Source organism: Vigna angularis, chromosome 2, assembly GCF_016808095.1.
Source record: "Vigna angularis cultivar LongXiaoDou No.4 chromosome 2, ASM1680809v1, whole genome shotgun sequence".
Lineage (NCBI taxonomy): Eukaryota > Viridiplantae > Streptophyta > Magnoliopsida > Fabales > Fabaceae > Vigna > Vigna angularis.
The window spans coordinates 16,106,068-16,132,378 of record NC_068971.1 but is presented as its reverse complement, the minus strand read 5'-3'; the positions used below and the strand labels follow the sequence as shown (position 1 = coordinate 16,132,378).

Below are 26,311 nucleotides of genomic sequence, written 5' to 3'. Positions count from 1 at the left end.
CAAACAAAGAAAAGAACCCCAAAACGCGAAATCAATCCTGATTCAAAACCCTAATATGAAATCCCTAAATTTGCAATATCTGAATAAGTGTCACCTCATTTGACCTCACTTCATTAAGTTTTATTTTTAAAATTGACACCTTATTTGACCTCAGCGTGCCACATAATAAAGAAGTCGACAACTCATTCAGTTTTGGACAAGGGCAGCTACACCCTTAGAGTTTTTAACACTACCAGCAAAAAGGACCAACTTGAACCATTTTTAAAGTATTTGAGTTAATTTTGAACTTTTTAAAAAAGATATGACCACTTTAAAAAGACGTTACGAATCAATAGACCAACATAGGTATTAAGTCAATTAAAAAATAATAATTGATCCATCCTAATTTGAAATTATCTTAAACAAGATATTAGTCAAGTTAAAAATTTATTTTTAAATCAGATTATGAAAACATAATTATTATATTCAAAGACAATAAGTAGATAGTGTTACTAAAAGTTATACAAGATTGTTTAGCTAACATCTTAATATTATTGTTATTATTAAAATATATTATCTTTAATTATATTTTAAAATTAATACACATAATATAATAATACAAATCTAATATTCTTATTTTACTCTTAATTATATATTTTACAACAAAAACAATTTATCTAAATACTAAAATTACCTTCTATATAATTATTTATAATATTTTTATTACCATGATTAATATTTTTTAAAATATATACAGAAATATAAGATTCCTGTTTTTCCACTTGTGTATAATAAATGAGAGGAATTACAAACAACTTATTATAAAAATTATAAAAAATATTAAAAATTTAAGTAAAAATTATTTACTCTTTAATATTATTAACCGACAATCATTTTAGTTTTCGGCATCGTAAAAGTAAAACCAAATTAATTATCATTTAATTTAAAAGATTAAAATATTTTTTATAATATGAAACGTTCCTACTATCGAGGAATAAATCTACTCTATCGTCATCATTCAACTATTAGCCAAGTTTTTTTTAAAAAAAACAAAAAAGAAGAAGAAGCTATTAGCTAGGTTAAATTAAACTTATATAAATGAATGAGAAATGAGAAATGATAAATAGATGACACATCTGGTTTGTGACTAGCAAGAATATCGACATCTATTCCTCTCAGTACCTCTCTGTATTCTATTTGAAGGAAATGAACGTGATATCATCATGATGCTGTTTTTTCCTGTATAAAACAGATACCAGATAACCCCTCTTTCTCCAATTTCATAGCAGTGAACAAAGAGCACAGAAAACATGGGCGTGGACTACTACAAGATTCTTAAAGTAGATAGGAGCGCCAAAGATGATGATATTAAGAAAGCATATCGAAGTTTGGCCATGAAGTGGCACCCTGATAAAAACCCTAACAACAAGAAAGATGCTGAAGCTAAATTCAAGCAAATCTCAGAAGCATATGATGTATGTCAATTCAGTATACCCATTTCAAAAATTTTACTTTTTTGAAGTAATTTGAGTTTGTTTGTTTGTTTTCCCTTGAAAGTTGTAATTTTGATGATGAGTTTGGATGGGAAACTGTTATTAATTTTTGGGGTTTTCTTGTTTTGCCCTAATTTGAATGTTGAACTGTTTACTTAGTGTTTGAGAACACTATTCAAATTTGATGTTGTAGTGTTTCGTGCAAAGTTGCAATTTTTTTCAAGGGTTTTCAATTTTGAGTTTCTTGGGTTGAATCTAAAAGGCTGGAGTAGATTCTTGGTTCACAGCATCAGTTGGTAGTTTGATATTTAAAAGTTTTCCAATTTTTGGTTTTTCTGAGGTGGGGTAGGTGGTTTTTCTTTTCCTAATTTGTATTGTGAAACAGGTCTTGAGTGATCCCCAGAAGCGAGCCGTGTATGATCAGTATGGTGAGGAGGGTTTGAATGGGGTGCCGCCGGGTGGCGGTGGTTTTCCTGGTGGCAGCGATGGTGGGCCGACAACATTCCGGTTCAATCCCAGAAGTGCCGATGATATATTTTCTGAGTTTTTCGGGTTTACGAGCCCCCTTGGTCGTGGTGGAATGGGGGACATGGGTGGCCGACCTGGATTTTCCAGGGGTGGCCCGTTTGGTGAAGATATTTTTGCTCAATTTCGGAATGCTGTTGGGGAGGGCTCTGGCCATATGCCTAGAAAAGGGGCACCCATTGAGAAAACATTGTTTTGTAGTTTGGAGGATTTGTATAAAGGGACTACCAAGAAAATGAAGATTTCAAGGGATGTTAACGATGCCAGTGGGTGAGTTCTCTACTTTTACTCATTTGCATGTCTTACTTTCTAGTTTCATCAAGGACTAAGTTTGTTCATGTTGGTGTGTTATTGCAAGGAATCAGATCACCAAATTTCATGTAGAGTTCGATGATTTGCTTTAGTCTGATCACTTGGGTCGATTGTTAGATAGCTTTCAAATTGAACTGTATGTTTACAGTGTTTTAGGTTTAGAGTAATCGACTCTCTACTCTCAAAATGGTAGGTTAGATTCTTTTGATTGATGATATCTTTGAAATGTCACATTTATGTACTTTTGATACTCTATTTCTGTTTCCATGAACAATGCTCGCATGCTAAGACATTGAATGTGGTATTTTGCCAATGGTTGTAGACCCTTGTTCAAAGTTTTCCACACTTATTCAAAACTTAGTTTTGATTTGTGTTGCATTGCTAACAGCTAACGAGTGTGCTATTAAAATTAGGTAACATGATTTAACTCTTGGAGAAATTTTCTTCAGTTGTTCTTTCACTCTCACGGGTGCTGATTGTAAGCATGTTAGCGGGAAATGTGAGTATGTGACTGTATGTTTTTTTTCTTTTTATTGCTTGGTAACCCATGTGTACACAGCTAGTGAATTTCATTTTTCATTCTTGTGTTCCTTGAGTGCCAAACATTCAGGAGAAAAGTCTTTATTTTCAACATGGAAGAATAATCTTGTAGAAATTTCCTATGGAATGTATGATGAATTTTGAAATCATGTATGAAATCTTTGATATTACTGTGATTATGACTACCTAATCTGATGCATGTTATCTTGTTTGCAGGAGACCCATCACAGTGGAGGAAATCCTGACAATTGAGATAAAGCCAGGTTGGAAGAAAGGAACAAAAATAACATTTCCCGAAAAGGGAAATGAACAAAGAGGAGTTATCCCTTCAGACCTTGTGTTCATAATCGATGAGAAGTCTCATTCTCTCTTCAAGAGGGATGGCAATGATCTTGTTGTCACCCAGAAAGTATCTCTTGTAGAAGCCTTGACAGGTTACACAGTTCAGCTGACAACACTTGATGGTCGGAATCTGACAATTCCTGTTAACAACACGATTAGTCCGACATATGAAGAAGTTGTCAAAGGAGAGGGTATGCCGATTCCAAAAGATCCTTCCAGAAAGGGAAACTTGAGAATCAAGTTCAATATCAAGTTTCCTTCCAGGCTTACATCCGAACAGAAAAGTGGCATCAAACGATTACTGACATCACCTTAAGCAATCATTTCATAGTTGCTTTATTTTCTTTGAAATGCCAATTGCTGCCACTGTGAACTGGAATTCCAATTAGAACAGTTTCGTAGAAGATGGTATTTGTTAATTGTTTCATTTCTTCTCTAGCTTTTGCTACTCAGTATTTTCTTAACTACTTCTCTACTTGTCTGTGTGAAAATTGCCTTCCTGCATTGATCTTCTCTGTACTTTAGTTTCTACTGCAAAATGTTAATGATTTTTGTGGGTGCCATTTTTATTTCTTTTTTTGCCATTTCTAGCTCTAGTGATCATGCATGCATAATAAGAAAACCTTTTTATGCATAAGCTTTGTTTTTACCATTGAAATATCACATCATCATTCACCACCAATACTTTATGAGAAATTTATGCATCACAATCATGAACGTGTTAATTATAATTTCTAAGAATGACGAAATAAAAGGTTTAAAATATTTTTTAAAGTATTTATATAAGTTTCTAGAAAAAAAAATAGTATTTTTAATATTTATTGAACATATATTTTAAATTTGTGAACTGTTATTATTTTTAAATGATCATTTCAAATTGTTTTATTTTTTTCTTTATTTTATCTTTATTAATAAATAGAACAATTTTTGTGATTTGTTAGAAGTTAGATAAAACGGATGAGACACTCTGTCCAATATTTTTATAAATAAAGATATTATAAGAAGTTCTACACATCTTTTGACGGTCTTAAAATCTTTTACCATGACTTGTAAGAAGTAACTTTCTTGGTGAGGTTGAGTGGCGAATTTTTTTCTTTTGTTTTTATTTGATGTAACAACTAAAATGCATGAAAATATTTTATTTAATTTTATTAAAATGTTTATTTCAATTATATTATTTCTTTCTATATTTAATGTCTGTATTAATTTGATCACTTTTTATTCTATTAATTAACTAAGATTTGATTGCCATTGAGTGCTTTTGAATCAATATTGTTGTGAATAATTTATTAAAATTAATGCTAGATATAAAATGATTTTAATTACACCTTTTTTAAACTCTTGATATATAATAATGATTATTATGATCTATAAGGGATTAAAAATATATTTAATTTGGGTTTATTTACCTCAACAATCAAATATTAAATGTTTAAGTAATTTAATGATTTGATGATATAATTGGGATTTATTGAAGTAAATTTGTTTTAAGTAGTGTGAGAGGTGGTTTTCAACCCTAACATCTTTTAATATATTTTATTTCTTATTTTTTTTGTCTTTCTGTTTATTCTATTTTTATTTATTCATTTTTATATTTTCTTTTATGTATTTACTTTTATCTTTATCTTTTATAACATATTCAATTTTTTATTTTTATCTATATTTGCATCTTATTTTTTATTTTTATTTTTTGGTTAAATATATTTTTAGTTTTTAAATTTTTTTATATAAAATTAGAATTTATTATTTTAATTCAATTATATTACGTTAAATTTTTTTACATGAATTTCACGTTAGTATTTGATATATTTACACAGTTCAATTTTCAGGTTAGCATTTGGTGTATTTACACCATTTAGTTAAAAGAGTCTTCCAAGTATTCTGGTTTTATGTAAGTAATTGTTTTTCTCTTTGAAATAGAGAAAAGATGATAAACTCATTACACAAAAATAAAAAATCGGTAAGTTTTCTATAAGAAATAGAGTGTGAGAGCCAAATGAATACAAAGATTATTCATTTGTATAATAATCTTATAAAAATAGTTTGGAAAATTATTCGAAACTTAGAAAAATTACAGGAAAACATTATTGAACACGTAAAAAACCTGGATTCACTTAAGAAAAATTGAAACAAAAGTAAATCTGTTTTGGATGAATGACATCTTTGACACGTTTCTACTTCAATGTTAGCATATAAACACATTCAACGGGTAAATAGTTTAAGATGATGTAGTTAAAATAATTATATTCAATCCTAAAATTTGAAAACCAAAATATATAAAAATATAATATAAAGAAAATTTTCAATTTTTGTGAGGGACTAATAGTATAGTTAATCTTTATTTTCTTATAATTTACATTGTTGTAATATCTTATTTCCATCTATTTATAACTTATTATTATTTTTATTTAAATCAAATTATTTAATTTTCATAAATTAACAACAAATGTTCTATAATTTGATTGCTATCGTTAATTTTTAAAAATTTTTACTTCAAAATATATGAAAGTTATGGAAAATCAAGATAATGATTTGATACTAAAACAAATTTATAACTTTGTTACGACGGTAACATCTCAAAATATAGCATTTAACTAAATAATAGTCATCACAGATTTAGTAAGATACATCAGACAATAATATAAACTGTCATCCAAAAATAACTATAAAATTAAACTTTATATACAAACAGTTTAACCAAAACTATTTACAATGTAAAGAAAACTAAACAACATCTCATCCATCTAATGCATGTTCCAGAGAAACTTCATCTCCCTCTGCTCACAGCCACAAGATGATTATAACAAAAAAAATAACACAACAACATACAAACACAAACACAAATAAAAAGGTAAGCTAGTTTACAAATAAAGAATTATATATATATATATATATATATATATATATATATATATATATAAACTCATTTAAACATTTTACATACAACAAACATATTACTACACAATCATCAAACACTTTATGCACGACACTATTATGAATGGATTGTCCGAACTTAGAATGAATGTCGAACTATGGCGGGTTGTGCACTTGTGGTGGCTTCTACCGCTTTACAAAGCCATTATCAATGGGTTTCATCCTACCACACTTACAAGGTTAGTTTGTTCCACGCCTTGAATCATATTGGAAGCACCCAGGACTAAGATCTCACCACATGTATCAATCATTTCTATATGAGAATGAATGACCATTAAAGTGTCAAGATAACCCCAAGACTGAGCTCCATGTATTCAGACTAACTACACTTGAAACTACACCAAGAATTCCACATTGGAACTTAATTCACAACTTTGAAAATCTTTGAAACCATGTCCATACATCTTTTTACTTTTACAATGCACACTAACATTTATAACCTTTAATCATACTTTACAATACATTAAGAAACCAAAAAAATCATTGAAAAACACTTAAAACATAATATAGAAGTATCTAGGGTGGCGCTCAGGCGCCCAAAAGCTGGGGCTAAGCGCCCTAGCTTCTGTTTGCCTGCACTCACTACTAGAAAGCTAGCGCTCAGCATCCTGGCCCCTGGAATGGGGTGCTCAACGCTATTAGCAGAATTCCACTCTTTTTAGATTAATTCTCCCACTTACCCTACAACTTCTAAAGACTCTGAGGACCCTCCAAACCTTGAGAAAACTCAGAAAACATTGTTGTAACTCAATTTGAAACTTTAAAACCCAAATTCACTCCTATAAACTACTCAATTTCAATTCTACACTTTTAAACCCTCATACCATTTTATCAACTACATAAACAAGTCTAAATACACTTGTTAGCACATTCCAATACCTTAGTTTCATCCTAGTTATTCTACTTTAAATTCCTAACAACTAAAACCTCAAAAATGGACTAGAAACTCAACTTATGAAGCCATTATCACTTCCATGACATATTTTACTGGTTTTAGTACCTAGACAAGTCCTAATAGGTGTAATAACAGACCTCTAACCTCCCAACACAGTTTATGCGCACTATTTCAAAATCTTACTACTCAAAACCCCCGTTTTACACCAAAACACTTGAAAACTTCAACCATAATCCCTCCCTTTGCTACATATAATTTTTCAACCATCTAACCCTCCTAACAAGTTCTAATTTACCTCATAAGAGCACCTAAACAATGGTTTACTCACATCAACCCCAAATTCTCAGACACACATACAAACTCCCATTTTAGGCCTAAAACTAAAGAGTTTCACCATTTCTCATCACAATCATTTTGAATTCAGTTTCAAGCAACAACACAACTTCATCATACATATTTATAACATAGCACATCAATTTCACATTATTACAATCACAAAGACTTCATAGTACCAAATACCGTTATTTACACATAGCAAATACTATATTACTATCACAATTTCATCCAATACATCATATTATTCTTATAGATTCTATTTTAATTTAAACAAACATAATCTAAGACAGATCTAGCTTCCCTCACCTCACAATAAATTCCCTAACTCAAAGGAATGTTTAGTTGATTGCTTGAAACACAAGGAATCTTTATATGAACCTACGAAACACCAAATTGGAAACAAAGAGAGTCCTTAGAACTCTAGATTAACCAAGAACAAGAAAGGAAGACCAAATAATGCATGCAACACAATTTCCATGCATGATCATGGACCGAAGCTAATAGGTAAAATGAATAGAAACTTACTTGCTCTAAGACATAAATTGATCGGTTAGAATTATAGACATTGACGCCGTGATCGTCTAGACACCTCCTTATCATTAAATAGATGACTTAAGAGCAAGAATTCTTAGAGAGAGATGTGAGAGGAAGCAAAGAGAAAGAGTTTTAGAGAAATAGAATGTGTTTTAAGTAATGAGACAAATTTAGAAATTTCTTTTTTTATTATGAAATTATTTTAAAATAAAATACTTAGTCTCATTATTTTAATATACCTACCAACTTTAATACTCTATTTTCTAAGTTCTTACAATGACAACATTCACTAAAAAAATAATTAGATTTTGATGAACTTTTCTCCAACAATATCTTCACATTAAATATTTTACTCTCTTATTTTATTGTATTATTTCGAAAAACAACTATAACTAACAACTTATACTGTGTTCCTTGTATTCAATAATACTGAAATATAATTCATAAGAAAACTAAAAAGATAAGATAAAACTCTTATTTCTTTCATAAATGATAATATATTTTTGAATTAAGCTTCCTCCTAAAGTTTTCTAAAAAAATTAAAAAATAAGATTAGTCAAACTAAACTACATTTCTTTATCCTCCAATTTTAGAGGAGTTTTATTTGAGAAAACTTGACTATAACAAATATTTTTTTATGTCTCATAAATTTGTAACTACTATTTTTATGTAACTTTTCACAAGACACAATCTGAATCTTACATCTATATCACTGATGATAATGTTTAATATACAATTAATTAACAACATAATAATATTCAATTAACCACATAAGAACTCAAGCTTGTACATTTTTCATGTTATTGGCTGTATAAGGTATTTTAAAATACCCAGAACTTTTATTTACTTTTCTTTTCTTTCTTTTCACTTCATTCTATATTGAACCAACAATCTAATTTTGATGAAAACTGGACTTTGAATGCAATTTTTGTTAAGCATTTATCTAATATTTGTAAATTACATATTTTTAATATTAAAATTCTAAGTAAATTTGAGAGAATACACACAATTCAAGATCGTTTTAAATCTAATATGAGTAAAATAAATATACATCGTATTTATATTTATGATAAATAAATATTATGATACAATGCCATCTTTTAATCACTAATATTTTTGAAATTTTAATTTTAATTTAAAATAAAAATAAAAAGTTATGAAAATTTTCTAAAACTGCTATAAATGAAAATAAAAACTTCTAATAACATTCAATTAATAATATTTCCTACAAACACTCTCAAAATAACTATTCTATTTATTTATAGAGAGGATAGCTGACTATTATTTCCACTCGTGTTCCACCATTAATAGGAACATGAACATAAATAGTCAAGTGCTTACAAATTAAATTTAATTTTTGAAGAGAAAAAATCGTTATCCAATCAATATCAGATAAATTTGTGATTGGAATCTTAATTGACTTGGATAGATCAATTTTCGACTTTAGCCTTATTTTTATCTTTTTCATTGACAAAAATAATAAATAAAAGCTTATATATATTTAAAAAAATAAGAAAATAGTTCAAAATTTAAAGCGTATCATTTATACATCATTATTTATTTTTAACTAAATATATTTCATAAACAAGTATAAATTATGTAAAATATGGAAATAGTTATATAAAAATATAAAAAACAAATTATAATTGATATCATAAATCCAAAAAACAATAGTATACCCATCAGAAGTTTAATTTTCAAAAACCAAATCCAAATTTACTAGGAAAATAATATTATTCGAACCTCTGACACGAAGGTTATCCATAGAAAGAAATGGTCTTAATTTCTACGACCCGAACTCGCTCCATAGAAACTGAATCGGTTGAACTCAGTGCAACCTAAACTTAAACTCTCTTCAAAACGAATGTTGCTTTAATCCACAGAGATTTATGTAACTGCTACGACACCAATGTTGTTTTATCATATCACGCATAATGATTATTCTAGTATTTATGAAAAATATTATTTTTAAACTCATTTAATTCATAAAAGGGGTCCTAATATTTTTCTGACCCCAAATCGATCCGAATTACGTATTAATTATTTTAGACCTAATTTCTCACCAAACCTATTTTTTTTAGTGGAAAGCAAGTGAAACATAGTGGAAGAGGAGGCAATTTAGCCTTATTGAGTACTACTTATACTAATACATACACATTCTTCAAGTTTGTATTTTTACTCACTTTCTCCACCCCTTTGATCAATTTCCATGGTCTTTCTCTTCAATTTCATTTAGTTTCCCCGAATTCCAAGCCCTTTCTCTTAGATCTCAATTGGGTTATGGACATGGCTTCCAGTCCGCGCACCGTTGAAGAGATCTTCAAGGACTATAGCGCCAGAAGAACCGGTGTTATTCGCGCTCTCACTCATGGTACTACTCTTCTCTCTCCAATGCCTCTTTCTCTTTCTTCCATTTTCCTCTCCCACTTGCTTATGACCTTTTTGCCCTTTTCTTCTTTCAGACGTTGATGAATTTTACGGACTCTGCGATCCAGGTAAAGGGTGGTTAGGATCTGGGTTTTCTGGGGTTGGTTCTATAGTTTGGTTTTTGTTACGTGTTCATTTTGCTTGGTTGTTTTTGTGGGATTCGTCTTGTTTGTGAACTTGCAAAATTAGTTTTTTGGTTGGAGTGAATAAATTAGAGTTTGCACGCTCGGAATTTGAGTAAAACGACATGGGTCTGTGGTAATGAGAGGAATGTGAGTTCTTGTGCGTGGGGGGTGATTTTTTTGCAGAACTGGTTTTGTATGAAATTGGTCTTGGTTACTGTTGATTTGACTGTGAAATTAATTTATGCTGGGATGTTTTTATTGTAGAAACAAGTTAGTAGTGGAACTTTATAAAATTAAGATAAACATTCGAGATTGATTTTTAGTCTCAAAATCTGTTAACTGTTTACTGGTATTTCAACTATGATTTTGGATTTTACATTATCCAATGTGAATCCAAAAATGCGCTTAGTTATTGAGGGAATATGGAATGAGGTAGTATTGGTATGTTCCGATGTTTGAGTCTGGTTAGATGACAACAATCACATTCATTCTGGTGTATTGTGTCCTTCTATTAAATTTAAAGTCTCTGGTGTGTTTCTTTAAGATAAGGATAACTTGTGCCTCTATGGACACCCAAATGAAGCCTGGGAAGTAACTCTGCCAGCAGAGGAAGTTCCACCAGAGCTCCCTGAGCCAGCTCTTGGAATCAATTTTGCTAGGGATGGCATGAACCGAAGGGACTGGCTATCTCTGGTTGCTGTGCACAGTGACTCGTGGTTGGTTTCTGTGGCCTTCTACCTTGGGGCTCGTCTTAACCGCAATGAAAGGTAAGATCTAGGATATGCTTGAATGTGGTGATAAGTTAAGTTCATTGTGGCTGTCTATCCTTGTCTAATGTTGAAATTAAGGGCCACGATGTTGTTGGTGTGGTTGATGAATGTCTCAAGCAATTATCAACATTCAAATTTCTCAAATGTCTATTGTGATCTGATGCCTGATAGATTTACGCATGCGTCCCTTGTTTTGCAGTAAGCTTTTTAATACAATCTTATGTGACCAGCAAGATCAGCTGAGGTCCCCATCCAACAATTTTTTAGAAAAAAAAATGAATTTGAGGTTATCAGTGAGTGACCATGTTGACTACTCTGCTTATCCTCATAAAAGTTTATGTATGTCAACATATCTAAACTATGATGACATCGGCAGTTTGAATTACCTTCCGATCACACACACACACACACACTTACAAATATATTATTTTGTCATCACTTTAGTTTTTGATTTTGATTTATTTTAGTCTCAATTTTGTATGTTTATGACATTGGATATTTTTCCAGCCATAGATTAGTGATGTATGAATCTTTACAATATGACTCTTGGCTATTAATGGTGAACATATCTTAAACTTTGAGTGCCTTTTTATTTTGGAGCATTTGTAAGTCTGTCATATTGACAGAATACCAATTGATATCACACCTATTAAAATACAGAATACTCCATCGCATATAAATCGCTTATATAATTTCAGTTATGTTTGTGTAGAGGGTGTTTGACAAAATCAGCTATCTTGAAAAAGTAGTTGCTCTGTGAATTGCTATACTGTTATATCACTTCCGGTTGGTAGTACTTGAAAATTAATTTCTGCGTTTTGCTCTGCTATCTGGGATTGACTACTATCGGTTTTCTCTAATGGCTTTCCCTTCAACTAGAAATTTCTGCAACTACTTATTATTAGAGCTGTTCTACCGAATTTCTTTATTGTGGTAATTTTTTCTTTTCATTTGCTGCTTATGATTCCTTCTATTGATGGCTAACCCATTTCTTTCTTTATGGCAGGAAACGTTTGTTTAGTTTGATCAATGATCTTCCATCCGTTTTTGAAGTTGTGACTGAAAGGAAACCAATTAAGGACAAGCCCACTGTGGATAGTGGAAGCAAGTCTCGGGGAAGTACCAAGGTTAGTGTATTTCTATTCTAGTGATAAGTGTTTCTTGTGTAGCAGCACTCTCACACACTTTATTTTTTGCTGAAATTTTACTCGAAATAAAAAAATAAAAATTGCATTTCACTCTTTCTTATTTAATGATTTATCACTCAAGACTTATTAGTTTCCAATAAATATTAACAATTAGTAAAGAGTGTGTTGGGCGTAAGCTTGATGGCTTTTTTTAAGTTCGGACACTTTAGCTGTTACTTTTGCTATTCCCAAGAAGATAAATTGAAACAAAGTAGTATTCTAAGATATCTGTACCATGATGTCTGCTTTTGTATGTTATTGCACAACTAGTTCAAGCAGTTGTCTTCCAGTGTATGCAAAACCATGCGAGGCATACTGCATGTTCCATTTCTGATGTCATTCCTGTACATTTATATGCAGAGATCCAATGATGGGCAAGTTAAAAGCAACCCGAAGTTTGCTGCAGATGAGGGTTACGAGGAGGATGAAGATGAGCACAACGAAACACTCTGTGGAAGCTGTGGTGGAAACTACAACGCAGACGAGTTTTGGATTTGCTGCGACATATGTGAGAGGTGGTTCCATGGGAAGTGCGTTAAGATCACCCCTGCAAAGGCTGAGGGCATAAAGCAGTATAAATGTCCATCATGCAGCCTGAGGCGTGGCAGGCCCTAGAGTGAAGACTGTGGAAAGGGTGCATGTGAGGTGAGTGTTGTTTCGTGGCTTACAAGATACTGTAATTTTGTTACATCACTTACAGAAGTTCATGTAATGGCTAAATTTAGTAGGGATCAAGTTTCTTTTTTACCAAGATGAACGGTTGGTGTATGATACACAGTACAGAATAGGACATGACAAATTTTAATTTCATGATTAGTTTATATTTAGTTGAATATTGCTTGAATTTATATTGTAACTTTATTTTAGTTTTTATCAGAGAAAACAACATTTTCTCCTCCACAGTTTTCTCTAATCCAACTTAAATTGTGTTGTTGCATGATGGGTTGATGAAACGATTGTGTGTGCATAGATGACTTGTGAAGTAAGACGTGAAATTTTGATTTTCTGTCAAGTTTGTCTCTTTCTATTTACCTATTCCTAAAAGGCAGGACGCATGTGTGGTGAACTTGAAGGTGAAATGGATTTCTATGGGACTTTAGTTTTTCTGTCACTGAGGAGAGCTCATTTTAACATCCTGAAATGCTTTTTGTTAAATTTAACGTATGATTTCTTAAGAGTGTGACCTTAGATTTTGATCGATTTCGATTATTCATTGTAGAATAAATATTGTTAGGAGAGCTTCTCGTTCTATCCTTTGTATTATGAAAAAAATGAAGTTTCTTATTTGAATAATAATATGCTTGGCTAAAATAGCCTTTTGTGGCTTCTATACTTCTGAACATTTGTTTTAAATCTAGTTTCAAGGTTTTGAAATCTTTAATTTGGTCTCAATTTTATCAAACTGAAATGTTAGAGGGTTGAGAGATCCGTGTATAGCAAAAAGAAAAGGAAAAAAAACAAATCAAAGGACTTACAACCAATGTCTCCACCATCTGTTTCTGTTTTCAACAGACAATAATTTCCGGATGTTATAATTTTACTCTTTATTAAAAATGTTTCTAAATTTTCAACCCAACACATAGTGATCACTATTTTCTATCTCATGAACAAATTTAGTAAAAGAATCTGGTTTTCCTCATTCTAAACCATTATCCAAATGCATTCACAACTTTTTACTTCTATGCAAGTCACTTGAGGAAGCAACATGGAATAGACTAATGCCAAATGAGGCAGTGATGAAAATGGTATTGAGAAGGAAACTACGTGTGGTATCTGTAAAGAAAGACATTGACTGAACCATAGGCATTCTCGCCATCAAATCAATAATTCCCATTGGGACAAAGGAATAAACCAGAAGCATAAACACCAAAGGTTAAGTGTGAGAGTTGGACTTTTTGGACAACTATAGACAGTTAGCAGAATCTAAGGAAATGCAATGCAGCTTAGTTGACATCGCCACCTTGGTTAATTCTATGTGTTTTGTCCTTGTTGCACCCTTCTCTTCTCTGCTATAATCCTCCTCTTTACAATCCCTTTGCTTGGGCCTTAGACCCCAAAAGTTGAGCTATGGGTTCCTCTCGCTCACGTGCCTCTGCCACCGCCAAAGAACGCCTACGCTGGACACAAGAACTCCATGATCGCTTTGTAGTGGCTGTAAATAGACTAGGTGGCCCTGATCGTAAGTCCTCCTTTGCATCTCAATAATGACTCTTAATAATACCATGCATCATCATATAATAATGGTGCAAAACTGTGGAACTTTATCAATGAACTTCTATATGAACTTTATCAATCTTTTGGGTATTGTTCAAGTTTGATTCTTGGTGAAAATAATCTTCAATCAAACCTTACTTTCTTCTCTGTCGAACCAGATTGGGACATCTTCAAAAAAGTCTGGAACTTGTTTTATGAAATGAAAAATAGTCAAACAAAAGTTAAGGTTTTTATGATTCTTTTATTGTTAAATTTCTTAATCATGAAATCTGTCAAGTGATGAATCCTTTGTTGATGGCTTAACCATTTATGTTGGAATAACAATTTTTAGCTTTCATTAGTCTTTAGAAAATAATAATGGTTATAGAGAAATAATGAAGAGGAGCAGAGAATTTAGGTCACTAGAGATGCTAAGCAGAAAAAAATATTGCGTAATTTTTATTCGTGTAAAAAAACAAATAATAAAGGTATTAGATAAAAGTGTCGAGAGAATGTGATGATAAATAATATTCTTAAGAATTTGAGCTATAATCAAGCTCAATAAATAATCGTGTTAATTATAAAATCAACCTTAACTTTTATTGTTGATTAAAAAAATCGTGTTTTCGTGCAATACTTTAAAATCTGTGGTTGATTTTTCTTGTTTCTTGGATTATTTAGAGAAAGGAATTTATTAAACTTCTTTAAATTATACGTTTTTTTTTTGTTAATTTCTTTGTATACTTGCATTCTACCATTGTGTTTTAAAGACGGGAAATATATTCTATATTTAGTTTTAAAACGCACTTTTTTATTCTTTTGTAAAAAAGATGTTTGTTTTCTTAAATAAGTGATTTTTAAAATTACCTTTATAAAAAACAAAAAAACACTTATTTTAAATTTAACGAAACTCATTCAATAACATATAATTTAGTTGGAGTGATAACCCATAAAATTAGTTAGATGAAATATTTGTTAGAGAGAAATTGATAGTTACATCAACAATTTGTTTGAAAAAAGCTTCTCCATAAACATTTTTAAAAGAAGGAAAAAATAAGTTTATTAATATACCGAAATTAACTTACATATAAATTAACATAAAATTTTGAAGAAACTAATAGCTAATAAATTGTATAAATGGCACTAATTTGATTTGTTTGTGTAGGGGCAACACCAAAAGGTATATTGAAAGGAATGAAGACTATGGGTATTTCAGAGCTAAGCATTTATCATGTCAAAAGCCACTTGCAGGTTTGAATTACTTTATATTTAAATACCTTAATGCTAATTTCATTTTTCATCTGAAATTTTAAATAAATCTATTTTAAAATTAAGATTACACACATCATGTTTGAATTGGTTTATATCCATATCTCAAAGGTAATTGTAGTTTTCAACTGAAATTAATATATTCCGGACATGATATATTTAATGTTTATATAATATTAATAAATACTTTTAAGCAGTCTTTTCAATGTCAAATCAATTTCACCTAGCAAATGTTTTAATACACTTTGAAATACTGAGATCCATTCACAATTTTAACATGCTTACATCAACAAAATGGATGCTAATTCACATTTTTCATATCATTTATTAAAAATGTTATACATTATTTTCAACAAAAACAATTTTTTTTTACAATAATATAAAGACAGAAATCAGATTTAATTCAATATAAATAAATACAAAATTGTTAGAGTAATTGAATAACACATATTTAGGAAACTTTAACTTCAAAAGGCCATAATTCATATCTAGAAAGTGAAACCAGATAATTAAGTTGAAAAATCACAGTAAAGTTAATCATGTTGAGAAATCTGATAAGTTGAACATGGATTTGTTCAGAAATACAGGATCTCCAAATTGATTCCAGAGTCCTCCACAAGTAAGTTTCTTCCTTGAGTATTGATGCTAATTTAGCTCCAAATAACACCAAATTCATGTGAATTTTCAAAATTATCTATGAAGGAGGAAAAGTTGAGAAGAGAAGCATATCAGATATACTTCCAAATTTTAGCTCTATATCGTGAGTTAGTAATTTTATTCAACAACAGTATTTTCTTTTTCTCACCTTTTCAACTTTCAGTTTTGCATCCTCCAACTTTTCAGCAATGATTTTACTATTAATGTTTGTAATTAGCAGTGCTCTTCAACTAAAGGAACTGCTTCAAATGCAGAAAGAGGTGCAAAATCGCTTGGGTGATAAAACACAGGTATTTCTTTTCAGTTTTCACCAAGATAGAGAGAATATCTTCAATGATTTTTTTTATTTTATTTTTAATTTTGTTTGATTGGCTAAAAGGTTGCGAGAAGTATGAAGGAAAAAGTTGAAGCACAAGGAAGGTACATGGAGAGACTTGGACAAAGCAGTGAGATGAAAACAAGAACTGGAAAAGCATGCAAGGCTTTTGATTCTTCTACAACTGCACCTCTGCCTTCTCTTTCTGAGGAATCCGAATCACTGAAATCACAGAGTGAGAAAGAGCATGAATCAGTCAAAAAGCAAAGGATTTCAGAAGAGGGTGTTTTTCCATTAAGTTTTGAACATGCATCATCAACCCCACCAGAATTCTACAACCAAACATGGAATCTTCCTTGGAGCCAGCTTGCAGCAGCATGCCTATCAACTTTGGATCCCAGTTTCATATTTTGAGTTTTCTTTGTTAATAATGTGTTTGCCTAATAAAAGAATGATGCTGTTCATCTTACTATAATGTTTGGTGTATCTGTGTAATATAGTGCTGGAAAAATAAATAAATAAAAGTTTGGGGTTGGCTAGAATTATATCATGTATGTATTTGGAGGTTGATACTCTCGTTTGGAATAACACTACAATGTACTTTGTTTTCTTTTTAATAAAACCAAATTCTGAGTCTTAAAAAGTTCAACAGATGGCCACTAATTTTTCATAATTATTTTAGGCTCACATGTTGGATTTTGATTTAAGAAAAATACTGAAAGAAACTGTGGTATCAAGATTTTTAAATAATTCAGTAAATGATATCATATTATTTAGGATTGTTAGGTTGTTTTAAGGATGATAACAAAAATATAATGAAATAGAATAAGTTTTTTTATAACTTAGAGAGTTTTTATGGTATTGTAAAACGAATAATTTTTTTTATCAATTAATTATTCTTTACATATGTAAAAAAAATTATATTTTGATAAACATGAAACTATAACTCTAATAATTCAATTAGAAGTATAATACTACTAATTAAGTGATATTAAGTAGTATAAAATAACAACAATATATATATATATATATATATATATATATATATATATATATATATATATATATATATAACAAATGTTAAAAGATTGAAAAATGTATTGATTTTACTTTTCTTTATTCAAATTTATAATTTCTTTATTATACTGTTTTATTAACTTTTATAATCTTAAATGTTTTCTTAAAAAGAAATCATGGAGTACTTGTCATTCAAAGTCTCATGATGATATAAATTCATTTACATCCAAATTACAAATCTTGATTATTATTATTTTTTTAAATCCTACGAGTCATTATATTTTTGGATTTTAAAACTAAAAAGAATTTTTTGTATATCAAATAATTTTGAAGTTTGATTTAATACAACAATCTTTATAGTGATAATTTCTTTTTTTTTTTCTAGAGTTGAACTTGTGATTTTTGTTCCAATATCAATTATTAGATCATTATTGGGTCAAAAATTATAATTAATGATTAAGATTAATTCTTATAACTATCTAAATATGATTATTTGATTCTTACTTCAACTACCTTACATTTGTCACAAAACATTATAAATCTTATAATAGTTTATATATTTCATCGAAATAATATCATATTGTGTATACTTTGCCTACTTGCAAAAAGTACTAGTGGAAACATATTTCACACCTAAACATATTTTAAGTCAAAATAGTATTTTTCAGCTTTGTCACTTACAATGAACTAGTGCATCACTTTGACTCAACTTTTTGATCTTCAACAAGTGAATTTAAGACACATCTTGTGTTTTGTAGCTTTCTATCCAATTCCATGGTGCTGACTCATCAACCACCACATGCCTCTTGGTGTATTCTCATCATCATCTTTTTCAAATTTTAATTTCTTTATCATTTTATCTAAATAAATTATTATTGCATATTACCTTCAATACACAGATAATAATACTTTACAACACAACATTATTTTAAATACTAAGATACAATCACTTCAATATTATGAAATCATTTTAATAATAAATTTTTTATATTTACAAATTAGTTCTAGAATTTCATATATAATAAAATGTATTAATCACAACAACAATAATTTAAAATTTAATTTAGGACTTAAACTAATAAATCCAAAATCCAAAACTTTTGACGTGCTTATAACTTTTTCATTGAGTTATGCATAAAATATACTAAAAAAACGTACGAGAGAAGGCTTCCTACTCTGTTCTTATCACAAGTGACAAAAAGTAATTTACCAACAATCTCGTATCTCAAAAGACGTGTACTACAGAAAAGCAATTTGAGAAACAATATTTTAGAAAAGACAACATACTTAGCATAAACATAGAAAGTTAAGTTCCTTAAACATTTAAAATGTTTTTCATAGAAACAGCCAAGCCTACTGATTTTACAGAATCACATAAGTTCAATTGGAAATATAAAAGTCACAGAAATTGTCACGCGTTTCCAAATTGGTAATTAGGACGGCTAAAAACTTGTAACTTACTATTTAATTTTTTATTTTCTAGTCATCCTAATTTATAGTTTTTTAATACATATAGTTATTGAAGTTTATAAAGTTGACTAATGTATAAATAGTTTTTTTCTATTAATGTTAATTTGATATTAGTCAAATAAGATCAAATTATAATATATAAATAAAGATCAATGTATTTTATCAAATCAAATTTATAAGATTAAATTTAAACGTATTATCATAATATATTATTAGAATTATAAAAATTTATTCTAATAAAATTTAGGACTATTGTATTATTTTGATTTTAATTTTTTTACTTTATGTTCGATGTTTTTTAATATCCAATGTTTTAAGTTTAAGAGATGTATTGGAGGAAATCGATAGGAGATAAACCACTCTACTAAATGAACTTAATAAAACTTAATAATTTATATTATATATTTGATAAATACATCATATCATATGTTTTTTTTTTTAGTTTAAGTAAATATAATGAAATATTTAGAACGGTTGGTTGAAGGATTTGGAAAGAAGGGTAAAGTTGATGTGGATTTAACTTTTCTATTAGAAAAAAAATAATAACGTTGATAAAAAAAAATATAATGAAATATTTATAAACTATTATCAAAATAAAGTGTATTTTTATTATGATGGCAAAAAAAAATTAATATCCGTAAATATTTACAAGTAAAATTTATTGCTAAATGAATACCCATAAATAATGAGTACAGACATTTAAGATGGATATTCGTAAATAATAGATTTGAATATTTAATTACATAGTTATTAACTCATGTATAAATGCTATACGTTAATAATTATTAATAAATTTTAGTTAATTTTTTTTTTAAATCAAGTGATAAAATTATTAGTTAAAGAAATCTTAATTATTAGAGAATTACTTAGAATTCACTTGAAATATTTGTAATTTTTATTTACACATATAAAACTAAAATTATTCTTTAAAATATTAAATTTTAAAATTTATATTTTTGTATAAATATTTTAGATTGATGTTTTAAAAAGACCAAATTTATTTATATTGACATTTGAATATGAAATTTAATTTAAGTCGTATTTTAAAATTAACTTTGATCTAAATTTATATTTAAAAAACTTGTTTTAAAATATCTTTATTTAAAATGATACAAATATTGATAAATACCTATCAAACATAATAATAAAAGCAATTGTGTAGAAGAGGTTAGGTAGCGGGTAACGTAGGGAGCCGGTTGGCATCCTAAGAGCAATTGAATTAGAAAGTTGAAAGCTCCAAGTATTATTTTAAAAATGTGAGATTATTGATGGTTGGAGGGGTATTTGCAACGTGTCTAAACTAATAATAATATATAATGTTTATAATAAGGTTTCTTAGTTGAAACGTGCATAAATGGAAACTAGATGGAAGTTTGAAAATAATGTCCCATCCATCAAAGTGCTCTCTTTTTCCTTTCTTATGAGCCATAATACTCACCATTCCACTACCCACACCCTTTCACTTTCCATTATTCAATTCTTTCCCCATTTCACCAAGGCAACCTTTCACTTTCAATTCAACCTCTTCTTCTATTTTTCAACTCTTGCACCCCTAAATTATAACATCACACATCTTTATCTATCTACCATCTAACACTGTCATCTCATCATTCTAAATTATCAAAATACATAAATTCAAAACAACCATACCATGTTTCGATAAACTTAACAAGAACAAGATATTACATTAGCAAGTAAGAAGTTACAACTATTAACTTCATAAAACAAGGTCTTGAACATGGAAAATTAAGTTGGAAAAGTGAGAGCAAAACACAGTAAATATTTTATTGTAAGGAGGATTTGGAAGTGAGTGATTCAACTTGGGCCTTCCCACATGTTCCATTTAGCCTAATGTAAAGTCTATATTCATCATATGTCATTGGTGAGTACAAGGCTGGTCTCTCCTCTGTCACAAGCTCTTTGGCTGGTTGAATCAGTAAATCACTCCTTGGGTTATAGAACATGGCCAAAGACACACGATCTTGGTTTGAGTTCACAATCACCCTGTGTTCTACACTCTTGTAAATTGCATTGCTCAGCACCTGAAATCAAACATGCCATTCAACATTCATTAATACCATTTCTTCATGAAATAACAGCTTTACTGGTAAAAGGTTTGAAGAGTGTAGGGAAGATTAGGACCTGAATTTGGTCACCGATGTTGATGATGAAGGCATTTGGGACAGGCTTAACAGTGATCCATTGGTCCCCTTTGCGAACTTGAAGGCCAGAAACAAAATCATCAGGGAGGAGAATGGTCATGCCACCAGGGTCTGAGTGAGGGGAGAGTCCTAAAGTGAGGTCAGGTTGAGGGCACTTTGGATAGAAATTCACCCTTAAACATGCTCCAACCTCACTTTCACCCCCAAATGCATTAATCATGAAATCCTCTTTCAAACCAAGGTTTATTGATATCATTTCCAGTATTCTTCCTCCCAGCTTAACCACTCCTTCTCCATATTCACCAATCACTTTCCTATCACCACACGAACATAATTAGACTGTCTCAAATAAGTCATTCTTTTCATAATTTTTTCTGCACCTCACAAACTGACAACATCAATAATATAATCACATCTTAGGAAATGGTCCTACATCTACCACTGTTTTCTGATTATGTACCAATTAACCTGTCCAAAATATGTACTATGCTTCTCGTGAGTTAGCTCCAAGAGAAGAAAATAATGTTACTGAGCTCTCTGTGCATCGAACAAAAGAAGAAAGAAAAAGCACAATTGAATACACCAGGTCCTTACACACTTTGCAGAAAGAACACACTTGTGGTGATAAAATATTGTCTTTTTGAATGATGTGTTGTGTATAAAAAATGCAAAGATAAAGACAGTTTGATGAATCATTCCACACAAGTTGAAATGGGTAGGTCATATTTTAAATGTGGAGTTATTTATCAGATAGAGCCATCAGACCGAAATGGTAGCCAATTAGAGTTTTGGTTTGGTCCATCCAATTTACACCGCAACCCGTGAATCTTCAATGTCTTTAATCGGTGCATTCTGATACACACTGTGCCACGCTTCCCGACAATTATCTATCCCCATTTTTCAATCTTCTTTTATAAATTTTATAAACTGTAGAGATATGCCTTTGCCACACGTTTTACATGCAAACGCCAAGTGTACTACGTGTTTACGTTTGCAAAAAGGTGTTCAACAATTATACGTTAATCATATTTCTATACCCTGGAAAAAACTGCACCACCCATGCTGAATTTGTCAAAAAACTCTACCCTCTATAAAAAACAAAACTTTACTTCAAATTAATATGTTCAATTTCCACTAGATAAAAAAAATTATTAAAGTTGAGATTCACTCATGTCTAACACGGCTCTGTCCAAATTGACAGATTTTAATTTCACTATCCCACTTTTATTTATGCCTACAAAGTACCTTCTTCACAACCTCCCATGACACCTTAATATACACAATGAAAACAACACCACTTTAATTAGTTGGGTACACCTTCATTTAGCAACTAACATTAAGCAAATATAAGTACCACGTCCCATCATACCAAACAAATAGCAACATTATAACTTAGAAACAGAAAAGAAAAAAAGAGTCATGATAGCAAGGGAATATATGTACCCACATACTTTAATTTTTAATTTGGGCCTAGGATGTTTGAACAAGCAACCTATCACTTGCTACCTATAAGTTCAAGTCACTATATAATGTCTGGGTTAATTTGACAATGAGCTTTCCCTGGGTTATTTTTAAGTAGACAAACATACATAAAAAATAATAAGTACATCTTTAACATGATTCGTAGTTTGCATGTGTCAAAATCATTTCAGTGCTTCTACTAATTATACTTAAGTTACTATCAATTAATGAAGTAAATCTATAGTATATATTTCTTTTTCACCAAACAACATATACAAGTATGGTGTTCTTTCTTTTTCTATTTCTCTGGTCAAAAGACAGAGATACTAAAACGTTTTAAGTGTGTTTTTACTTTATAAGAAAGAGACAAAGAAATAATTTATCTATCTAATGGATGTGGGACTTGTAAAAAGTAGAATAGACAGAAGATAATGATACCTCAAGGATGATGGAAATGCAGGCCATTTAGCTTGGTTTCTGACAGAGGGAGGCATGTAATGAAGGAAGAAGTAGTCACTCCAATCCAAGGAGGCTCCCTTCTGCACTCCCAAGCGACTTCCATAGCCCTCATAAGTGGTGGGGGAGTTTGCATGCTCCTCCTTCACCTCAAGAGGCTGGTTGAAGAATTCACGCCACAGCTCCCTAGAATTCTTCATCAACTCATGGCTAACTCCATGGTTCACCACCTGAAAGAAACCCCACTCACTGCAAGCCTCTGCCATCTTCTTCAGCCCCTCTTTTCGAACACTCTCATTCTTCGAAGAGAGTTGCTCAAGATCAATGACAGGGATGTTGGCATGATCATGGTATTCAGCATGTTGGTGATGAGTTTGAGGAGAGGGAAGAGTGTTGTTGGAGGGTCTTTGGGAGAGTGGCTTAATGTAACGGGAAGGAATAGAGCTGAGGCCACTTTCTGCTAAGGCTTGGACTCGAACCACTGGTTCTGGCCATGCTTGGCAACTCAGCATGTTTCTGGAAACTAGGAAAGCACAAAAACTAAGAAGGATTGGAGAAAATTTTGAGAAGTGCCTTTGAGTGTGTTTTTGCTTTTAGCTTATGTTGTAGTGTGGTTGAGAGCAACTACGAGAAGCCTATATATAGATAACAGAGCATTAGATGCCATATGCATAATTTCGGCGCCGTGATGAAATTGAGTTGCCTCTGTTCTTCTTTTTCTCACCCTTATTATGTCTTTACATTTTGATAATAGTTTTTTAATTTTTAATTTTTTTTCTTAAAAACTATAAAAAATTATTTCTTTATAATATTTCAAAAAGGTTAGATTTCGTGAAGTAACTCTGTCCATCACGGCTAGTTTAATTGAAAAAAGAATTAAAATTTTGATACGAGTTAATTTTGAGTCTGACTCACTCAAAATCCTTGAAGGCATGATAAATTAAGTTGAATCGTTAATTTACCTAATTTTCTTTTTTTGTTTGCGAATTATATTTACAGTTTAAAATGATTTTAAATTATATATATATATATATATATATATATATATATTTTAATTTTGAATTATTTTTTAAATTTAATATTATTCTGAATTTAAATTTATTTAGATTTGAATTAGAAAATTTTGTTAATTTTTTAAAATTAAAAAATAATTTGTAGTTAAGTTAGTGAATCAATATGTGTAATTTATCAACTCATAGTGAGTCACACCAGGTTCAAATTGTTTTATTCATTAATGAAGAGTTGAATTAAATTCATTCATTAAGTTATCAATTTATGGTGGATCAGATGACCGTTTTCAAAACACTACATTTTACTTTTATATTGTCTGTTAAATGTAAAAATGTATTATTGGATATATTAAAAATATAAAGTAAATAACATACTTATATTTATTTATCCATTCATTTGAAAAAAAAATTGTAAACTTTTTTAATTTTAAAGAAAACAAAAAGAAGAGTAATCTCAAATTAATATAAAAATTTATTCATGCAATTCTTTTAATTTAATTATTTAAAGTTTTTTATATATCAAACAAGGTTTTAGTTTGTTATTTGAATTATTTCAAATTAGCTTTTAACATACTTGGATTTTATCATTAAAAAAGTTAATATCAATTAGATTAATAGAATTATATTCTTATTTTTAAGAAAAAAAAATATCAAAATTTAAAAAAGAAATCAAGTCTGATTTTGTGCTTAAATTTCGAAATATAAATTATATTTAATATATATAATATATATATATATATATATATATATATATATATATATATATATATGTCCTATCTTATCTCATACGTATTTTTTTTCTTTTACTAAACAGGTTATTTAATTATTGTATTGAAAATTTGGAAACTGCTTGGAAAAAACTGTGCACTGACTTGAAATTGGTGCACCCCAACCATATACAACCAAATAATAATAATAATTTGATTACATAAATGTTTTTTACATTATTTATACTATTTTTTAATTTTTTAAGAAATATAATAATTTATATTTTTATAATTATTTTTCTCTTATAATATGCATTAAATGAATATCAATATCAGTTCTCGAATAAAAGAAAATAAGTATGCTTTCTGAAAAAGTAAAAAATAAGAATATCTTATGTGTATTAGTTTTGTGTCTAACAACATATGGAAAACATGCTACATCGGGATAGAAAATAACATGACGGCATTTAGCATAAAACATAAATATAAAAGTTTTGGTCTATTCTGTACTTTTTAAGATATCGTGGAGCTACCGCTTTTTTATTCTAATTAAACCAAAACAAAGTTTGTGTTTGTGTGTTGCCACCTAACTATTGTTTCTAACAAATTTCGACACGTCCTAATAAGTCAAAAATTGTACTATATAATTGTTCATAGAAACAAAATAATATTATTCAGTCTAATTTTATTTTAAATGTGATATTGTATTAAGGTTTATGTTTAAATTTAAATTATTTTATAAAATTGGTTCAATAGGATGAAATTTGTCATTGTTATATATTGTAATTTAATTCTATGTTTAATCAATGTAATTTCTCATGTAATTACTTTGACTAGTTGTTAATTTTTCTAATAGAGAAAATCAAATATCAATGTGTTTCACTTTTTCATAAACCTTTCAAATCAACTATTTTTTTTTCAATATTATTGAAAAGAAAGGTGTTAAAAGGTAGACTTTTCTAACTCAATCCCAAAACACACATCCTCACACGACATCGAAGTATATACATTTTCAGCGTGAGACTAGACATTAGTGGATGGTCCGATAATGGATATGTTTATACAAATCTCGTTAGGATAAACTCTGATATGTTAAGAAGTGAATTTTAAGGTTAACTCAACTCCACAAAACCAGCTTATAAAGTAAAATTTACATTCAGTTATATATTTTAAATTGACCTTATATCTAGACGT

The 26,311-nt window shown here is 29.6% G+C and overlaps 4 protein-coding genes across 4 annotated transcripts; 3 read left to right on the top strand and 1 right to left on the bottom strand.

Annotated features, from left to right (window-relative positions):
* Positions 1 to 1,096: 1,096 nt before the first annotated feature.
* Positions 1,097 to 3,682, top strand: LOC108327720 (uncharacterized). The gene is made up of 3 exons (XM_017561411.2): positions 1,097 to 1,454; positions 1,858 to 2,267; positions 3,066 to 3,682. Exons 1-3 carry the CDS (start codon positions 1,290 to 1,292, stop codon positions 3,505 to 3,507), a joined length of 1,017 nt encoding a protein of 338 aa, XP_017416900.1. The 5' UTR covers positions 1,097 to 1,289; the 3' UTR covers positions 3,508 to 3,682.
* Positions 3,683 to 9,961: 6,279 nt separating this feature from the next.
* On the top strand, positions 9,962 to 13,297 carry LOC108329590 (PHD finger protein ALFIN-LIKE 1). The gene is made up of 5 exons (XM_017563869.2): positions 9,962 to 10,261; positions 10,353 to 10,385; positions 10,987 to 11,209; positions 12,219 to 12,339; positions 12,760 to 13,297. The coding sequence occupies exons 1-5, from the start codon at positions 10,171 to 10,173 to the stop codon at positions 13,012 to 13,014; spliced, it is 723 nt and encodes a 240-aa protein (XP_017419358.1). The 5' UTR covers positions 9,962 to 10,170; the 3' UTR covers positions 13,015 to 13,297.
* A 132-nt stretch (positions 13,298 to 13,429) lies between these two features.
* Positions 13,430 to 17,419, top strand: LOC108328769 (myb family transcription factor PHL7). Its single transcript, XM_017562655.2, has 6 exons — positions 13,430 to 14,578; positions 15,758 to 15,843; positions 16,441 to 16,480; positions 16,564 to 16,621; positions 16,739 to 16,808; positions 16,898 to 17,419. The coding sequence occupies exons 1-6, from the start codon at positions 14,467 to 14,469 to the stop codon at positions 17,246 to 17,248; spliced, it is 717 nt and encodes a 238-aa protein (XP_017418144.1). The 5' UTR covers positions 13,430 to 14,466; the 3' UTR covers positions 17,249 to 17,419.
* A 3,536-nt stretch (positions 17,420 to 20,955) lies between these two features.
* LOC108326914 (jasmonate-induced oxygenase 2) lies at positions 20,956 to 24,077 on the bottom strand. Its single transcript, XM_017560522.2, has 3 exons — positions 23,383 to 24,077; positions 21,464 to 21,797; positions 20,956 to 21,363 (listed from the first exon to the last, which is right to left on the bottom strand). The coding sequence occupies exons 1-3, from the start codon at positions 23,910 to 23,912 to the stop codon at positions 21,106 to 21,108; spliced, it is 1,122 nt and encodes a 373-aa protein (XP_017416011.1). The 5' UTR covers positions 23,913 to 24,077; the 3' UTR covers positions 20,956 to 21,105.
* Between the last annotated feature and the right edge of the window lie 2,234 nt (positions 24,078 to 26,311).

Excerpts from the sequence above, each read along its gene's own strand:
- LOC108329590 (XM_017563869.2), top strand. The coding sequence starts at position 10,171 with ATGGACATGGCTTCCAGTCCGCGCACCGTTGAAGAGATCTTCAAGGAC. Across the intron at positions 10,386-10,986 it reads TTACGGACTCTGCGATCCAG|ATAAGGATAACTTGTGCCTC; the intron begins GTAAAGGGTGGT and ends TGTTTCTTTAAG. Across the intron at positions 12,340-12,759 it reads AGTCTCGGGGAAGTACCAAG|AGATCCAATGATGGGCAAGT; the intron begins GTTAGTGTATTT and ends ATTTATATGCAG.
- LOC108328769 (XM_017562655.2), top strand. The coding sequence starts at position 14,467 with ATGGGTTCCTCTCGCTCACGTGCCTCTGCCACCGCCAAAGAACGCCTA. Across the intron at positions 16,481-16,563 it reads GATTCCAGAGTCCTCCACAA|GAGGAAAAGTTGAGAAGAGA; the intron begins GTAAGTTTCTTC and ends TTATCTATGAAG. Across the intron at positions 16,622-16,738 it reads CCAAATTTTAGCTCTATATC|TGCTCTTCAACTAAAGGAAC; the intron begins GTGAGTTAGTAA and ends TGTAATTAGCAG.
- LOC108327720 (XM_017561411.2), top strand. The coding sequence starts at position 1,290 with ATGGGCGTGGACTACTACAAGATTCTTAAAGTAGATAGGAGCGCCAAA. Across the intron at positions 1,455-1,857 it reads AAATCTCAGAAGCATATGAT|GTCTTGAGTGATCCCCAGAA; the intron begins GTATGTCAATTC and ends ATTGTGAAACAG. Across the intron at positions 2,268-3,065 it reads GATGTTAACGATGCCAGTGG|GAGACCCATCACAGTGGAGG; the intron begins GTGAGTTCTCTA and ends TCTTGTTTGCAG.
- LOC108326914 (XM_017560522.2), bottom strand. The coding sequence starts at position 23,912 with ATGCTGAGTTGCCAAGCATGGCCAGAACCAGTGGTTCGAGTCCAAGCC. Across the intron at positions 21,798-23,382 it reads GCATTTCCATCATCCTTGAG|GAAAGTGATTGGTGAATATG; the intron begins GTATCATTATCT and ends GTGTGGTGATAG. Across the intron at positions 21,364-21,463 it reads ACATCGGTGACCAAATTCAG|GTGCTGAGCAATGCAATTTA; the intron begins GTCCTAATCTTC and ends GTTTGATTTCAG.